At 34.9% G+C, this 19,708-nt stretch overlaps 1 protein-coding gene across 2 annotated transcripts; it reads left to right on the plus strand.

Annotated features, from left to right (window-relative positions):
• Positions 1-5,833: 5,833 nt before the first annotated feature.
• LOC128214936 (GDP-fucose protein O-fucosyltransferase 1-like) lies at positions 5,834-19,656 on the plus strand. 2 transcript variants are annotated; one of them, XM_052921655.1, is made up of 9 exons: positions 5,834-5,928; positions 7,997-8,160; positions 8,643-8,737; positions 10,400-10,571; positions 12,212-12,311; positions 13,376-13,571; positions 14,759-14,886; positions 16,479-16,584; positions 17,178-19,656. In XM_052921655.1, exons 2-9 carry the CDS (start codon positions 8,031-8,033, stop codon positions 17,337-17,339), a joined length of 1,089 nt encoding a protein of 362 aa, XP_052777615.1. In that variant the 5' UTR covers positions 5,834-5,928; positions 7,997-8,030; the 3' UTR covers positions 17,340-19,656. The 2 variants fall into 2 exon arrangements, with proteins under 2 accessions (XP_052777615.1, XP_052777614.1); XM_052921654.1 differs by lacking the exon at positions 5,834-5,928 and adding an exon at positions 6,072-6,376.
• Positions 19,657-19,708: the final 52 nt, after the last annotated feature.

Raw genomic sequence — 19,708 nt, forward strand, 5'->3', positions numbered from 1 at the left:
TTACACCTAGACAAATGAAGCCCCTCCAATGTCATTCATTTTACTTAAAAATATTATATTTAGACATACACGAAAATAAAATAAGCATTTCCTGCTACCCGTGTTCGGTTAAAGAAATCTTTGGAAAGGATGCTGGCACCTTTTAGCATTTTCACTGTAAGATTTATAAAACCAAACAGAAAATGCCTTTTCAAATTTCGTGTATTTGGGAAAAAAATCCTAAAAATTATTGATTATTTAATAAAATAATTGATTGAATTAGAACATTTAAAAATGTAATCCATATAACTTAATAAATTCATCATAAGGCTATGAAATATAAAGTGACATACTTAGTGAAAACATTCTTTCAAGATGAATTTTTAAAAAAAACAAAACAAAAAACATTGCTGAGCCGAATAGTGCAAACAAAAACTTATACAAACAACTGAGCAAAATAATACGTATCTTTGTTGATGAAGTTCTCCACTTTAGCTTACGCAAACCTGACTGCAACTGTAGCCGCATTACGCCTCTTCGCCAACGCCACTGCAAAGGGCCTCTCTTCCGGTTGGACGGTTGACAACTTCCGGCAAGGTGGACGCTGTAACATTGATATTTATATGAAAAACCGATGCAGTAACTTATTTCAATAAGTAGTATATATATAAAATAAGCAAGAATTATAAATAAACAAACAATTGTTAAAAATGTGACTTCAGTAGTTATAAACAAATATCATTCGAAATCATTTAAATTATGTTCTTTAAACAAGTATGTATATATGATTTTAAACACTTTTCTATTGTTTTGCACTCATATTTCATGAGCCTTTACTACCAGAATTATTATTAACCACGTTTACACCTAGACAAATGAAGCCCCTCCAATGTGAAACTTTTTACTTAACAATATTATATTTAGACATACACGAAAATAAAATAAGCATTTTCTGCTACCCGAGTTCGGTTAAAGAAATCTTTGGAAAGGATGCTGGCACCTTTTAGCATTTTCACTGTAAGATTTATAAAACCAAACTTAAAATGCCTTTTCAAATTTCGTGCATTTGGAAAAAAATAATTTATTCCTTAAAATTATTGATTATTTAATAAAATAATTGATTGAATTAGAACATTTAAAATGTAATCCATATAATTTAATAACTTCATCATAAGGCTATGAAATATAAAGTGACATACTTAGTGGAAACATTCTTTCAAGATGAATTTTTAAAAAACAAAACAAAAAACATTGCTGAGCCGAATAGTGGAAACAAAAACTTAAACAAACAACTGAGAAAAATAATACGTATCTTTGTTGATGAAGTTCTCCACATAAGCTTACGCAAACCTGACTGCAACTGTAGCCGCATTACGCCTCTTCGCCAACGCCACTGCAAAGGGCATCTCTTCCGGTTGGTTGGTTGGCCACTTCAGGAACCGTGGTCGCTGTAACATTGATATTTATAAGAAAACCCGATGCAGTAACTTATTTCAATAAGTAGTTTATATATATATATATATATATATATATATATATATATATATATATATATATATAATAAACAAGAATCATAATTAAACAAACAATTGTTAAAAATGTAAATTCAGTAGTTATAAACAAATATCATTCATTTTTAATAATGTTCATTACACAAATATATTCACATCAATAAAATCAGTTTAATATTGTTTTGCACTCTCATTCATGAGCCTTTCCTACCAGTGTTATTATTAGCCACGTTTAGACTTATACAAATGAAGCCACTCCAATGTGAAACAATTTACTTAAAAAATATTATATTTTTACAATATAACGTAATTAACATTTCTGCTCCTTGGGTTCGGTTTAAGAAATCTTGGGAAAGGATGCAATATATAAAATCGTTCAATAGAAAAAAATAGATAAAGCTGACATTCTTTAATATTGAACTGTTAAGCTGGTCCCTTTTTAGTTTTTAATGATCCAATGTCCTGAACGATTTGTTTCACAACCAGCAAGTGAAAGAAACGCGAAAATTAATGGAAACAGTTCCACATTTTTCAACACAATATTAAATCTAAGCACAATCTAAAAGAAATACCTGGAAACAGACAAGATTTTCCGCATGGCAGTCACTATTTCCTGCCCACTTCAATTGACCATGGTAAAGCTAACACATGTATATATTTGCAAGGTTGACAACATATGACTCCGTTCACTCAACCCTAATTGTACACATGTCCAGGGGCTAGAGTACATTGTTTGAATACAATGTATTCGTTTCACCGTCTATTTTGTTAGGATACTTAAATTTTAGAGTGGTTGCTGTCCTGGCACTGATTAGATAAATTATGTTAATTTAGCGCGAACTGTCCAAGTAGAGCGAAGTTAAAGTATGCATTTATTTTGTTCCAACAGGGCACAAGTTTTGATTGGCCAATCAGCATTTTGCCTTTGGCCGATTACACAAAATAAATATTGATATGACCAAGACACAAACGTACATGAGCAATAAACTCCATAGCATCTGATATAAATTATTAAATTTAACTAAGCTATGCCAGTTTGATTTAATTCCATGTTTTCCACGTATATCACTCGAGTGGAACAAAAGGATTTTGTGGAAATAATTTACATTTACGTTCTGCCCTTATTTGTTGACGTCCTGTCGACGGATCTACCTTGTCTCGAGAGACGTCTACGTGATAGATACAGTACGAGTTTTTCTCAACGAAATAACGAAAAAACGAGTTACTGTATCCAACTTATACGACGACAAGTGTATTGCATATATTAGTGAGGAAATAAATGCATATGTGAATAAATACAGAATTATAAGTTGATAAATAGATATATTTTTCCGAAACATTAGATTATTATTATAGCCTTTCTGAAAACATTGTATCGGCTAGTGGGATTACCCGAAATTGTCGTGCACGATCCGCTTACAAGCGTAAGAAGACATTTTTAGCTCGACTATTCGAAGAATAAGGAGGGCTATTCTACTCGCCCCGGCGTCGGCGTCTGGTTAAAGTTTTAGGGCAAGTTGGGATTTTCACTTAGTCCAACACCCTTCATTCAATTGACTTAATACTTCACACAGTTGTTCAGGACCATCACACAATGAGGCTAGATAACTCCACATTATCCTTTATGCAAATTATGGTCCCTGATTGACTATAAACCTTAGGTTAAAGTTTTAGGGCAGGTTGGGATATTTATTGATAACGTCTATATCCTTCAATCAATTGACATAATAATTCACACAACTCTTCAGGACCATAACACAATGAGGTTAAATTACTCCATAATATCCTTTATACAAGTTATGGCCCATGGTTGAATTAGGTTAACGTTGCAGGGCAGGTTAAAGTTTAAGGGCAAGTTGAACTTTAATAAAAAAATATATTTCCATCATTCAATGCACTTAATACTTCGCACAATTAATGACGACCATCGTACAATAAAGTCACATAACTATATTTAACCCTTAATACAAATTGTGTCCCTTGCTTATTTGTTTTTTAATTTTACTTTTAATTTCTTTTGACAGGCATATTTTCATATTTTAACCAATTTTTATAAAAGGCAAACAAGTTATTTGGATGACTGGCGTCATTGTTCGGGCAGGCTGGTGGGAGGGCAGCTTCAAAGTCATATTATGTATAGAATAACTTTTGCTAAGTTTGACTTAAAGAGACCAAACTTGGTAGTTACTAAGAGTTTATGGAAGACTTTTATAGGAAGGCATTTGAGACCCCTAGGATCAAGGTCAAGGTTATTATTTATAGAAAGGATTGGTATTGAATATCTCTAAGTAAGTGTCTAGATATATTGTGACCAAACTTGGTATAAAAGGAATGTTTATAGAGACCTTTTCTGAGATTGTGTTTTAGTCCCCGAGAGTTGTAACTTGATATATTGGAAGAGTTTATGGAGGACTTTCGTGTGATTGTGTTTGGGGCACTTAGGATCCAGGTCACTATTACAAAAATAGAAAAAAGCAGTTGAACCTGAATCTCTTCTGCCAATCATTAAACATCCGATTACTTTTTTAATTTGATTGTTTTATTGCTTTTGACAGGCACATATCTCATCATTATTGTATTCACTTCTAAGTCAAAGCGGTTAAGTCGAGCGCGCTCTCTTACGACAGCTCTTGTTTCAATAGCTCTGCTGGGGGTATAGTCGTATAACTGCAGGAAACAATGAAGCATGTAACATCGATGCGTCAACCCTTATATTTACAGACTATCTTTGCAATAAAGGTAATAAATATTTTGCAAAAGGTCGAACTGTTAATGCCAATCCATTCGGAGCTCCTCGGCCATTTTTTTCAAAAACAACCTCGGATGTATGCCGGTACATCTGTTGAAGTAGTCAGTATTTTTTTGAATAAAAGCATTAATTAAATGTAGTGTTTAAGAGTTGTATTCATTGCTCTCAGTTTAAATTGATTGCCAGTGAAGTGTATTATTGCAAACATAAATACGATTCCCAAGGGTTAAGTCATAAATTTGAACTACTAAATAAGATTCCTACGCGATCTATTTGCAGCGGACTTAAACGTACCACTTTTTAAGTATGTAAACCGTCCATATACATCCGAGGTTGTTTTTGAAAAAATGGCCGAGGAGTTCCGAATGATGCCAATCGTAACATTTCTAGCGAAGGCGATGCAAATAAAAAATGCACGATAACGATAGCTATACTTGAACTGGGCATTTTGTGTTTCATTGTTGTAACTTTGTTTGTCAACTTTACATGTACTTCAAAAAAAACTAACAATATATTGAAAATATTTTCAAATGTTTAGAATTATGATATAAAAGTTTATGTTATTAGTACAGTAAAATGCTGTTTCATTTCGCTATCAACGCATTGTTTGTTGCCACTCTTACCTTGTTATTCTATTTTCAAAACCTTACCATGCACTCAAAGTCTCTGTTGTGCGTAAAGGCAATTTCATGAAACATTTTAGCAAAGTTAAATATCGCATCAACGAAAAATGTCGCACTATAAGCGTTATATGTCACAAGGCTGACGCTAAATGTCACAGCCAACGTTATATGTCGCCAAACCGACTGACATTATAGGTCGCATCTGTAACGCAAAATGTTTATGTGTATTGTTGAGGCTATGATGATGTGTATGTTGAGGGTATGATGTTATTTGAAGGCATTTTATGTGTTTTGTTGAGGGTATGATGATGTGTATGTTGAGGGTATGATGTAATTTGAAGGCATTTTATGTGTTTTGTTGAGGGTATGATTATGTATATTGTTTAGGGTATGCGTGTGTGTATTGTTGAGTTTAAGCTTGTGTGTATTGTTGATGGTATGCTGATGTGTATGTTGAGGGTATGATCTTGTGTATTGTTTAGGGTATGCTTCTAAATCTGTTTTCATTTAAATTTTAATCATAACTTTTCAATGGCATTCAACTAGAGTTGAATGAACGACATCTAAATATAAGCTTATACATGTTTTAATCTTTGGAAACAACAATAGTAAACCCACACGTATTCATAAAATTATCCCAGTTAACTAAGATTTGTCTAAAATAAACAATTAAACAGATATATGATGAGTATTAAAGTTAAATCGGATCGACCGACTAATTGTCGGTGAAGTATATTATTGAATGAATAATTAAGATCCTTACCAAGAGAAGCCATACAATTTAACAGCTTAATTAAAATGAAATGACTACGCAATCTACTTGCAGCGTAGTTAAATGTAAAGATTTCTGAAGTCCTAAACCGTCCGTGAACATTTGATGTTGTTTTCGATGGAAAACGGCCGAATGGTCTCGAATGTAGTAATGATTACTCTCTTCAGCGGAGGTAAAATTGTGCGTATCTGACTTTTGGCGGGAGTTCAACCAGGAAGTGATGTGGACCTAACAAGACTTATATATATATGAATATGGTATAACATGGTAGTAGGATTACATTATTGGTCCCAGGTATAACCCATCAATCTATTTTCTTAAATTAACAGTAAAGAAGATAAAATTGATCCTAATTTAATGCATATTAAGATTTATAGCTAGTAGTCATATCAGTAATTTTATGCACAGATTTACAACTTATAGTCATATCAGAAAAATACCTGCAAGTAATATATTGTATGTTTGATCTTGTAATAAAAATAAAACTTCATCTCATTATCGATGAAAAATATTTGTTAAAAGATAAATAGAGTAAGGAATTGAAGAGATTAATTTAATATTTCACTTTTCATTTGAGTGAATCACAGTAGGTGCTACTCTAAAATAATAGACGTGTTATACAGGGTTCAATAACTTGGCCACCCTCGACAATCTTCGAGATAGACCTCGTAAATACCATTGTAACAACTCGCCCATGGCCGAAGTGTTCCAATTGTTGTAAAACTGAACTGCAGCCTTGCAGGTGCCCTTCATGTATATATTTGACAGAATAAAATGAAGAAAACCCCATCAAACTCACAATTATTTGTTGGATAATTATTTTTTGTGTATGGATCTAATAAAATATAACGTTTTCTCATAATATTTCTTGTTTTTATGATAATTTATGGACACAATATGCTGTAAAGTGCGACGTCAACAAACACCAACAGATCCCTTCAGAGAAGAGCATGCTCGACCCTGAAGGGGTCCTCTGGTCTTTATATACACTAACTTCTCTATTCCTACAGATCCTGGGCTTTGTTAATTTGCATATTACCAAGTTAACATGCATACTACGAACATACTTCCGTGTATAACGGAATGTTATAATTATGAACGCACATCCGCCGCCTACAGCGGACTGTTACAATGCTTTAACCAGGACTCCCAATCAGTATAGCTACCCACTTTTGGTACAAAACAATTTGTTTGTGAAAGATTTGCCATATCAAAAATCTTAAAAAAAAATATCAACATACAATTATTTGGACTAAGTAGGTGCATGATCAGTTCTTGACACTTTTTGAGATCGTCTTTTGAATTATGTAGTTTTCTAAAATATCTAAATAATGGTTTCGCTAAAATAAACTTTAACTCATCTTCTGTTCAAAGATAAAAGAGGTATAGTACATGAAGTATCACAGTAGTATTTCCCCCCCCTCCCCCCCCCCCACCAACAGATCCGGGGAATAGCTGGGACTTTACCTTATTGTCAAGTTAAATCCCCGCTCTGCAGAGACAAACTGTTTGTGAAATCCCCACCAAATGCCTTCGCACCCCAGGGACATCCTAGGTAAGGCCCATTCCCAGCTATTTTCGCCGCAAAAACAAAACAACTGCATTCACTCAGCACTGCAGGACCACCTGGAAGGTCAAGAAATCCAAAGGGGGGGGGACTTGTGCATTATAGCTTATATCATAGAAATTACCGAACATTGGCCTTGTATGTTCAATAATTTTAGAATTCTTAGTCCAGTCACCACCTTATTTGGTCAGAATGTGTATTGGCATAATATGACAATTTTGATAACCAGCCATACCTCTTTAGTCACTCAAGAAGTAGTGCCCATCAGTTTATATTATCTGGTAAATTACTTTAGAAGCCCTTATTCAATCATCACCAAATTTGGTCAGAATGTGTGTTTGTAGAATATGTTGGTCAGATCCGAAAAACCAACCATGTTGCCTCTGTCACTCAAGAGTTGTGACCCTTGAATTGGCAAAAATTTATTTATAGTCACTGTCTCCACTTTCCGAATTTGGCCATACATCCCATGGATTACAACGCAAGCATATTTCGCAGCTTTTGTATATTTTTCCAGTTAGAAATGTATGGTGTCGAAATATGTATCTGTACTAATCATGTGACTGTCACATGCCAAATTTACACACTTTAAACAGGGAAACCATAATGCACTATTTTTAAAAGGTTAAACTCAAAATATTCTTTTAATTGTTTTAAATGATGTATTATCAGCCTCATACTTCTTGGTATTGATAATTTTAGGCTCATCTTGAGGAAATACTGTATTTGCCGAAATTTGGACCATGTGGTGTCTAGTCCCTTTAAGATATCGGTGCCAATTTGATTTTTTTTCAGAACTCTCCATCAAATGTGTGACAATTAAAACAAGATGAAGGGCAATATTTTCTTACATGTTGTCTTGTCTGGGCTGCTGTTAGCTGTATCAGCTGACACTGAGGATACTGAACCCAGTATTGAAGTGGACGGAAATGGATACCTCATATTCTGTCTATGCATGGGTAAAAATTAGATTATTTGTATTGCCTTTATTGGAATGGTAACACGAAGGCAGAGCTTATATGCACACTAGTTATTGATTCTTGCCCTTTACAATATGGTAGAGTAGCCTTACTTCATCCACTTTTTTCATAGATCAGAAATAGAACAGATTTTAATTGTTGGTAAACTGCCGAAAATTCCAATTTTCTTAAAGCGCTAGTAACACTTTTAGCAAAAAAACATCAATATTCAAACGTAAATATGAAAACTGTGATCTGCTCTTTTGTCAGCAGTCTTGTATCACTGGTTTTCATGCATTTTCACAAAAATTGGCTCGTTCCAAGATAAAAAAAAAAAATGTCAAAATGTTCAATCTGTGAGAGTGAATCTTTAAGATCAAAACAATAAATTGTATCCATTGTCACTGTTGGGACATCTTTGAAATATCTTGTCCACTTGTCTGACATGTTAAAATGATATAACATTTACGATTTATGTTCAGGGAGATTTGGAAATCAAGCAGAGCATTTTCTTGGTGGCTTGGCGTTTGCAAAAGCCGTGAACCGGACATTAATTCTGCCATCATGGAGAACATATGTGAGTCCAAACGCAAGATGAAATACTTTCAATAGGATGATGCTTGTAATAAAAGTACATGGTCTCCTGTTGTATTTAAATCAAGGGGTTGCTCAATATGAGGTAGTTCCATGCATGTATTCAGTGGTTGAAATTAGCACAAGCCCGCAAGCCCTGAACTGGTAAAATGTCTTCCGGGCTTGCTCAAATTCTGAATATTATATAGCAGGGCTTGTTAAAAAAATTGATGCCAAGCAATAGTATAAGAATTCAAGCTTGTTCATCCAAAAGTCTAATACAGATGACTGTGTATTGTCATAACCTTGGTGCAACTGTAACTGTTTGTTTGTTTCAGGGAAAAATTTGCATGGATCTTCCTCATGTCTTAACAACTTGGATTAACTGTATAGAATCTTGGTAAACCTGATATTCTTGACATAATATATCTACAGAAAAATGTATAAAACTGGTTATTTTTTTGGTTGAGCCAAATTGTTCATTGATTGGTCGATATTTATCCAATAACCACTATCAACTAATCAAATCTCTAAATGTACCAACTGGCTCGAAGACAGCCTGTGGACAGGTTTTCAAAGTTTTATACTGAGGAGCCAGTTGAGATTTTAAGACCCTCAACTATAGATAGAATACTTGCTGAGATATGCCTCTTGGGCAACTGGGAAAGACATATATAACAGGCCTTAACTTTTCAAAACTTCTTAAATCCTTTCTAACAGTATTAAGCTAAGCTCACTATTTTTGTTTTTCAATAGTTTGTGTAACATTTACTTCTTAAACAGTTCTTATACTTTCGATAGAAATTATCTTTATAATACTTACAATAAACCATTTCATTTAATGAAATTCAATTTAAGTATGTATTTTGGCTTGTTGAAATAAGCTCCTTAAGCCTGTTAACCTTTTAAAGAAGCGAGAAATTTGGGCCGTAGCTTCTTAAGTTAATCCTGAAATCAACATTGAGAGCTTTTAACTACAGACTATATTACAGTTGTATCATCCTCGGCACCCCAGCGTATAATAACCTATATGATACCCTGGGCAGATCATCTGTAAAAATCTCATACTCATGAATAAGGTGAAATCCAGCCGCTTGATTGGTCGCATGAGACACATCTCATGATATTTTTAAATATGCCGGTGGCTCTTCACAAAGGAGATTCTTTCCTTTTTGTTATCGGCTATTTCATTGGTCGAAAAATGCTTATGAATATTCAAGAGTTACGAAATTTCCCTAGCCAATTTTGTTCAGGGTATCTTATAGGTTATGATACGCTGGGGTGCCGAGGATGCAGTTGTATAGGTTATGTTTTGCTCCGACATTTGCATCAAAAATAGTTGGACGTACATTGAAAAGAATACAATTGATTTTAGAAACAAAAGCCCCTTGACCCTTTTTAAAAATAGGCATGAATCCCTCATACTCAAACATAACACTCGCTTTTTAAGGATTTGCAATTATCAGCTGTTAGAACTCCAAATATATACAGGTTGATGTTCATCTGCGGTTCGCTAACTTTCAGTCTCAAATTTTAAGAATTTGTTATATTGTTTCTTCTGATTTCTGTTTTTATTGCCCAACTGTACATTCATACTATTCATTCATATACTGTTTCTTGGAGTGACATTTTGTCATAGTCGATTAAGTTCAACCATCATTTTCAGAAAAACATCCCCTTCACAGACTGGTTCAAGATTGAGAAACTAGCTCAATACCACAGGGTGATACTTGCAGAGGATTTTATGCGGGACCTTGCCCCCACAGTGTGGCCCCCCGGACAGAGGACCGGGTTCTGTTTCTCCTTTGATGAGAACACAGAATGTAAAATGAAGGAAGGTAAGTATTAGGGTTTTAGCCAGGATATAAAAAGAACAGGGTGCTGCAGAAAAGGGACAGGGTGCTAAGAGTAAATGGCCACATTGAATCTTGCTATGGTATGTTTAAACTGCCAGGTATGTTAAGGGTGTTTGTATTTATAAATTGTTTATAAGGTTTAGAAAATACAAAAGAATATTTGATTGTCTTGAGCATTTAATTCTATGAAGGCAGAAGGTTGCCCATGCTGGTCTGCATGAGGAAAGAAGGGTGCTACTGAAAAAAGACAGGGTGTAGCACCCTTCCATTACCCTTCAGCTAAAACCCTAGTGAAGTGCTCTCAATAAGGACTGGCTGCCGGCCAAATTGACGGTTCAAATGGCAATTGCGCTGGTACAAATTTGGAAAAACAAATGAATTTTGAGTAGAATAAGTAGTAACTGTTCGGTTAATATATACTATTTGAGATGGTTCAACCGAACCTTATTGCGAACCCTGCTATTGTGTGTTGATCTTTGGGTTTCTTTTTGTTTAACCTCGAGTAGGAATTCAAGACCCTCGATAGAAAATAAACGTATGTTATGCAGTAGTTGTAATCAAACTTAACTTTACTATCTATTGTCATATTTAAAATCAGACCAATGGTTGATTAATAATCCAATTTGTAGGAACACTTCATACCGTTAGTTTGCATATTTTCATTTTTCTACATCTACAGATATCTTAAGTAATCTCTGACTTGGTTATTTTGTTACTTTCATTTATGATGATATAAGTTAATAACAAATTCAAGAATTTGAAATGGATGATTCATTTGGGTGAGAAGTTAGAGGAAAGTTTCTACATCGAAACCTTGTTGGATTGAACTTGATGTAAAGGACCGATTTTGTTTTACCCTGTGTAAGCATTCCATCTGTGCTTAATATTCCCAAGGCCTAAAAAAAAAAATTGTTTGGTTAGGGTTACATCCTTTTCAAAAATAGGTAGGGTAGGTAGGCTTTTTTTTGTTTTTGTTTTTTTGTTTATTAGGCTTTATATAAGAATATCATTTTTATCATTGGAGAATATTGTTAAAGTTATCTTCTGTATAAGCATTTAAGGTTTAAACTACATATTGAAAGCAATTAAAAAAAACAAACCGAAAAATATAAAAAAAAAATTTAGTTTTTCATATATTTTTTTTCAAACTGACTATAAAAATGGTAGGGTCGGCGCCTATTCCGTAGGTAGGGTCGGGTAACCCGAACCAAATGTATTTTTTTTTTAGGCCCAAGGCTCAAAGTATTTTGGCCTGTCCCTGACATAACGAGCAAACACATTTTGATGTGTTTTTTTGAAAGAAATGAAATGGGGTGAAAATGTTTTTTAAACAGCCAAGATATTCCTATGTGCATCTTTAGATCTTACTGACAAGTTAGTTCTACTAAGTTACACTCTTTCTTACCCCCTAATTCAAACATTTGTGCCAAGAAGGCACCTAAATTTTAGGGTCAGGCTGGTGAACTCAACTAGCCTTATTTCATTTTTTTTTGCCGCAGTAGAGATAATTTAAGGCCTTATGGCCCTGCAAAAAAACTAAATGGTAAATATATACTTTGTTGTTTGTTTATTTTCTCATCTGTAACCTGCTGATCATTTTTTTAATATTTTGTTATGAACAGGTAATCCATTTGGACCATTTTGGGACGAGTTGGGTGTGAACTTTGACTCCATGAAGGCATTCACAGTCGCTTATCATGAGCCAGACCGATGGGTTCAAAGGTATTAATGTAGTTCAGTGTAATTAAAATGTATTATAAAAGTTTGACAGTAATAACATGTACGATGGCATGTATATTTCATGGAATTTGTATCTAGAAAGATTGATACATACATAAAGATTATCATACTATGAGCAGAAAGTATAGCTGTCCTTAAGTATCTTAGTCCCAAGTGCTTGCGCACATTATAATTTGAAATTCAATACTTGATTTTATAATAGATGTACCATAAGCCATTTGTGTACCAAATATGCAACTGTAACAGCAGAAATGGCCCCAATTTCTTAAAAATATCTAAGGTATATCAGGCTTATGTATTTTATTTCATTTGTTAAATTCCTGTCTTAAACTTGATTTATAATCATGTCTCAGAGCTCTTAAAAATGGGAATTTAAAAAAAAAAAAATCAAATCAAAAATTGCAAGCTAAGCTTGATCCTGACTAGAAAGACTTATGATTTTTTGGGATACTGGGGCCTGGTGATTGTTTTAATTCAGGGAGGTCCTGTTTTGTAATTTCTTAGTTTTTGAAAGTTTGATTTTTGTGACCAATTTATATATAGTTTGTAAATTGGCAAACATCTTTGAATTAAAGCTGAACTCCCACAGATTGACCGTTTCGACAACCTATTTTTTGTCTTCGAAAAAAACAATTTTTGGGTAAACATCTAGAAACCAGTGATGTGAGACTGCTGACAAAATATCAGATCACAGTTTTTCATATCTATGTTCTAAAATTGATGTTTGATGGCTAAAAGCATTATATATACTTAAAGAAAAATTAGACAGTTTTCCAAACAACTCAGATCTTGTTTATTGTGAGTTATCTTAAATGACTGAATTGAAGGCATTGATACCAATATTAGGTGATTCTGAGACAAAAAACTAAAAATAATGTCAAAACTATCATTCTGTGAGAGTGCAGCTTTGTATCCCCATACCAGGATATGTGAAAAATTGTGAATATTCAACACTCTCAAAATGAGAACAAATTATTTTACAGTAACAGTTTCAATATGAACACGTATGTTGAGTTTAGGCATGTAGCTCCCATTATCTACTTCAGATTTTCACCTAGTGAATACCCAGTCGTTGCCCTGAAGGGAGCACCTGCCTCGTTTCCCATGGCAACAGAACACCGTGCCCTGCAGCAGTACATGGAGTGGTCTGACAGCATTGTTGAACAGGGGCAGAGGTATATACAGCAAAACTTCCCGGGACGGAAATATGTAGGGATACATCTCAGGAATGGTCCAGATTGGGTGAGTTGCTTGTTTGAAATTGTATGTACATATACTACATAAGTACATATAGCTCGAAAATAAGCCAATTTTTGCATAAAACTCTGGAAAACATTGATATAACATTGACATAAGACTGCTCACAAAATATCAGATAGCAGTTTTCATATTTACGTTAAAAAAAGTTTTATAGCTTAAGGCGTAACTAATGCTTTAAGAAAAATGTGTTTTTTTGCAATAAAAAACAGAACTTTTTATGGAAACCTGCAATCTGATCTTTTGTCAGCAGTCTGGTTCCAGACATTAACGCAAAAATTGACTGATTCTAAGACCAAAAAAAAAAGTTGTCAAAACAGTCAATCTGTGAGAGTGCATCTTTCATGTCCAATATTAGGTTTAAAGAAAAAAAGAGCAGTGCTGCACCATATGCTGGTGGTCAACACTCGTATGATAAGAAAGCGAAAAAAAATAATACAGATTGAAACAGAAAAGCTTTCTCTCTCTTAAATGTTGAGAGAAATGTAAAACCTTGGTCAATGGTTTAATGGCATCTGTGTGTCATGACATTTTCCCAGTTTGTAAACCTACAGTCAGGGGTGGTCTAAGGAAATATCCTACAAGTGTAGTTAGTACCTGGTACGTTAATGCCTTCTCCCCAGTGTGTTAACTGTCAGTCAAGGGAGGCTACTCAGGCTTTCTGTTGTATGCGTTGAGTTAGTAATGGATATGTTTTATCTCTAGGAGAAGGCATGCAGCCACCTTGAAGATGGTCAACCAAAGATAATGCCTTCTCCCCAGTGTGTTAATTGTCAGTCAGGGGAGGCTACTTAGGCTTTCTGTTGTATGCGTAGAGTTAGTAATGGATATGTTTTATCTCTAGGAGAAGGCATGCAGCCACCTTGAAGATGGTCAACCAAAGATAATGCCTTCTCCCCAGTGTGTTAACTGTCAGTCAAGGGAGGCTACTCAGGCTTTCTGTTGTATGCTTAGAGTTAGTAATGGATATGTTTTATCTCTAGGAGAAGGCATGCAGCCACCTTGAAGATGGTCAACCAAAGATAATGCCTTTTCCCCAGTGTGTTAATTGTCAGTCAGGGGAGGCTACTTAGGCTTTCTGTTGTATGCATAGAGTTAGTAACAGGTATGTTTCTCTAGAAGAGGCAATGCAGCCACCTAGTAATGGATACATTATATGTTTTTTTCTCTAGGAGAAGGCTTGCAGTCACCTTGAAGGTGGTTTGTCATCATTTATGGCATCTCCGCAATGTATCAACCCGCGGTCGAGCAAGAAGGTCACTCAGGAAATCTGCTTTCCATCCACAGACATTATTCTCAGGTAAGAGGGTTTTCATATAATTCCAGGGGATTTTTATATTATTTATAGCCAGCAAAATTTAGCGCAATATCTACATTTATGACATAAGAATAAATACAGAAACACACTCTAATTACAAATTTTTGGACTTAGTCATCATGGTCCTTCATCGATTTCACACTCATGATTATTATGGATGCTTTCCACTGTCAACCTTGAACAAGTTTCTAAAAAAATAAAATAATTTAATTCGGCGCGGGACCAGGGGATGGGTTGGAATTCCAGCGAATAAGGCATGAATGCTTTTTTTTTGGCTTAATTAGATATAATGTATCATATCACATGATTTACATGTATGTCTTATGAATAATTATAAGGTTATGCCACATTGAATTTATGTTTAATGTCGTTGGGTAGTTAGATTTTCAGTCATTATAATGAAAAAGCAAACTTTTATATCTATATTATTCAAAGAAAAATGAATTAGATCTGCATGCACTTAACTAATGGATTTGAGTCAAGATATATATCATGTTCATCTTTCTAGGTGTATGGGCTGCAAAATCATGTATATGGTGCTTTCTTTATGCAATGCATTAGTGAAATTTGTTGTGAAGAAAGGATTTGTACTTTCTAAGGAACTTTTGATGGTTTCGAAGTTGGAAACTGGTGCTGAAACGTAGAATCAAATTGGTATTGGTGTTTGTAAAATTTATCAAGAATTCATATTCAATTCAATTAAGCATTTACAACAATCAGGGATGATGATATAGTTTGGGAATGAGGGATTCAGGCCCAAAACAGGATTAAGGGGCTAAGACTTGCATTGAAATTGCTTCTTACCATATTATACTGTGTATAGGATGCTAGCATAGATAGGGCGCAGGCAAAACAACACGTAAGAAAACGGGAAAAAACCTCAATCCCATAGTTTAGTTTAAACTTATTTAATTTTACAACGATTGTGAAACAAGCTATTGCAACTTATATTAATCACTCTAGTTGGCACAATGTTGCGCGAGAGTGTGGTCTTGTGTTGTGGGGGAAACCGGAGTACATGGAGAAAACCTACTTGTCCGGCTTGGTGACCACTAACCAAACTCACATGTGCCCTGGCCGGGAATCGAACCCGGGTCGCCTTGGTGAGATGCAAGTGCGCTAACCACTGCGCTAACTGGACAACGCTCAAAATCCCATAGATAGGATGCAAAGAGAAAATAAGAACACCATTTTTGTTTTCACGAAATAACTAAATCCATCAATCGATGTGAGAAAAAAGAGTCTAGATAGGGCACAGGCATTTTTTCATTAAATTGAATTCCAGGGCAAAAAAGTGTGTCGTATACACAGTTTAATACAGATTCATACAGTAATTGCCATTTCCATCAATTTCAAGACATTTCTAGATTTATACAATTGTTCGCCTAAAAAATAAACTTCACAACTGTACATTCATCTGAAATATGTCAGTCCTGATTTCAGCACTCATTCATATATTGACCCCATACAATGTAACATAAGTATATGTAAGTTTTAAAATGTGAAGACTAATGCTACTGGTACTGATTTTCATGTCTCAATTATGGTAAACATGTATATTTTTGTATTTGCAGTCAAATTAAGGAGCACGTAGAAGAGACAGGCGCTACAGTTGTGTATGTAGCTACAGACAAAAACCCTCTTATACATGAGATAGAAAGTCATTTGGCAGATCTGAAGGTAATCATTCAAATTAATTATTTCTACATGTATAAAAGTGTTGCCAGAAACAGTTTGGCTTTTTCTGTCCATCTTTCGGGTCAGAATGTCTGACCCTTTCTCAATGCCAAATATATATATATTTTTTCCCATTTGAATAAAAAAAATCTGACATGAGATGAAATCGCTGTAACGAAAAGCCTGTCATCTCCACTCACACAATATGCCTTATTGCAACTATGGAGTTTTATACCCTGGGAACCAATCTTTCAGTGCATTTGTTCATTTACATTTTAAAATTTTATTTAGCAGCACTTCCAGGTGATGTTCTTGGTTTACATAATAGGCCTAAAATTTCTTCCCAAATCAATAATTTTACAACGCAAATGTTCCCAATTTGCCTAGGCACATTTTCCCAAAATGGACAGAAACACTGGCTTCTTTTTTTATTTGTTTAATGTTAGTATAGGCTTTGGGTTTATTCATGTGGTTTTTCCCAAGTTCTTTTAAAGGTTCAATTACACATGAAGTTCAGCGACACCCTTCCCATTCTCTGGTGACTCTCATTTGCTGTTTCCTCGCATTAAAATTTTCATTTTCCTCATTCTACCCAGGTGTCAGTATTCCACCAAGACCCCTGGCTGCCCCAGCTGGACCTGTACATTCTCGGTGAGGCGGACCACTTCATTGGAAACTGTGTCTCCTCTTTTACCTCATTTGTAGCACGTGCCAGAACTGTACACAATAAACCAACATCATTCTGGGCAGTCAGATGATGCAGGTTATCATTCTAGTATTTTACTATTCTTAATGCTGAAAATGTGTGTTTAAGTGTGATTTTGTTGTGATTAGTGCCATTATTGATTTGTGAATTTTATAAATAAAAGACTAGAAGTGCCCAATCACTTTATTAATCGCAAAGTAGCAGTGTTTATATTCCAAAAGTGAGCACAACAAACGTTCTCCACTGATAGACAATGTGTTGCATACAACATTCTGGTTGTTAAGTTCCAAGTTCACAGTCTTATGTTATATTATAGTTTCATTTTACATGTAAAAATAATGTTTTACAAAATTTGAAATAACATTGCACAAATTTTGAATACAGGTATTATGATGTATCTAATACAACAGCCAGGTCCAACGTCACGTTCATTTAGTTGTTGATTAGCCTTTATATAGTAGACACACATTTGTAACTGCTCCAAAACTTCCAACAGTAAGAAACTAAACACAAACGTTTTTTTTTTAATCAAAAACAGATTGTCTCCCCTATATGTAGCAGACACGAAATGTAGTCATATGATCTTTGACCCATAAGAGTGACCTTGAATCGAACTGGTTGTAACATGTGGTCTGCACCTGGTCTATAAATGGTGAACATTACTGGCGAGTTTTTTCAAAATTCTTCAAGTGGTTCATGAGATATGGATGGGACACAAAATATAATATGAACTTTGACTTCTATGTGTGATCTTGACCCAAGCTGGTTGTAAATTGTGCTTTGCACATCATATCATCATATCAATATACATTTGTAGTGAGTTGTTTTTCAAGCGGTTCACTAAACATGGAGCGTTTAGAGCGGACATGCAATGTAGTCATATGACCTTTGACCTTTATGTGTGATCTTGACCTTGAATCCAGCACTCTGCACATCATTTCAATTTTTTGAAACATTTGTGGCAAGGTATTTCACAATCCTTTAAGCAGGTCAAGAGATATAGAAGGGACATGATTTATGACTGACGGACAGGCAGACAACTCAAGCAAAAACAAAATGTCTCCCCTTATAAGGGGAGGGAGACATATTAACTTTGATGATATACCTACAATGAGAAATGTATTCACAACAGGCAGATCTATAGTGCCTGGGTGAAGGTAACAAACTAGTTCGTATTCTTAGTTTCATATGGTATATAATTTCTGTAGTTCTGTAGCTTCGACAGTGTTGAACTAAATTAAATCAATGAAACTTGGAGCAAAATTGAGTGTGATGTGTTACATACAATTCAATTCCCAAGACTGGTTCCATGAGCCAAGTCAATGTTCAGAACAAAAAAACTATCAGTAAACACTATCCAGCATCAAACTCAATTCTGCAAGGTCAAGGTTGTGTCACAAAGCAAAACTATCCAGCACCGAACTCAATTCTGCAAGGTCAAGGTTGTGTCATATAGCAAAACTATCCAGCACCGAACTCAATTCTGCAAGGTCAAGGTTGTGTCATTTAGCAAAACTATCCAGCACCGAACTTAATTCTGCAAGGTCAAGGTTGTGTCATTTAGCAAAACTATCCAGCACCGAACTCAATTCTACAAGGTCAAGGTTGTGTCATTTAGCAAAACTATCCAGCACCGAACTTAATTCTGCAAGGTCAAGGTTGTGTCATTTAGCAAAACTATCCAGCACCGAACTCAATTCTACAAGGTCAAGGTTGTGTCATTTAGCAAAACTATCCAGCACCGAACTCAATTCTGCAAGGTCAAGGTTGTGTCATATAGCAAAACTATCCAGCACCGAACTCAATTCTGCAAGGTCAAGGTTGTGTCATATAGCAAAACTATCCAGCACCGAACTTAATTCTGCAAGGTCATGGTTGTATTCATATAGCAGAACTATCCAGCACCGAACTCAATTCTGCAAGGTCAAGGTTGTGTCATATAGCAAGACTGTCAAGCACCGAATTCAATTCTGCAAGGTCAAGGTTGTGTCATAGCAAGACTGTCAAGCACTGAACTCAATTCTGCAAGGTCAAGGTTGTGTCATGTAGCAGGACTAGACATGCTGCAATGCAATGCAAACCAGGTTTTCAGTGGAAAAGGGTGAAACTTAATGCATTTTATATGCTTCTAAGTAAAAAGCCAACATTGTCAAGCCCACTGCTGAATAGAAGTCCCGAAACAGTTCTATGACATTAAATATCAAAGAGTTTTCATTAATAATGGTTTTGGTATTGTTTTACTGGCTTTGTTTAAGTTTAGGTGACAGGCAATCTACTCATGGTGAACATTAGTGCAAAGTTATTTTAAAATTCCCAAATAAAGTTTCACTGATAAAAACTCCCTCTGAACCCTTCTAACTTTGCCATTCACTTGAAGGTGATGTCATACTGTGTAACAGTATTGACTTGCCTTGTTTGTAA

Source organism: Mya arenaria, chromosome 13, assembly GCF_026914265.1.
Source record: "Mya arenaria isolate MELC-2E11 chromosome 13, ASM2691426v1".
Taxonomy (NCBI): Eukaryota; Metazoa; Mollusca; class Bivalvia; order Myida; family Myidae; genus Mya; species Mya arenaria.

Excerpts from the sequence above, each read along its gene's own strand:
- LOC128214936 (XM_052921655.1), top strand. The coding sequence starts at position 8,031 with ATGAAGGGCAATATTTTCTTACATGTTGTCTTGTCTGGGCTGCTGTTA. Across the intron at positions 8,738-10,399 it reads TGCCATCATGGAGAACATAT|AAAAACATCCCCTTCACAGA; the intron begins GTGAGTCCAAAC and ends CATCATTTTCAG. Across the intron at positions 13,572-14,758 it reads TCAGGAATGGTCCAGATTGG|GAGAAGGCTTGCAGTCACCT; the intron begins GTGAGTTGCTTG and ends TTTTTTCTCTAG.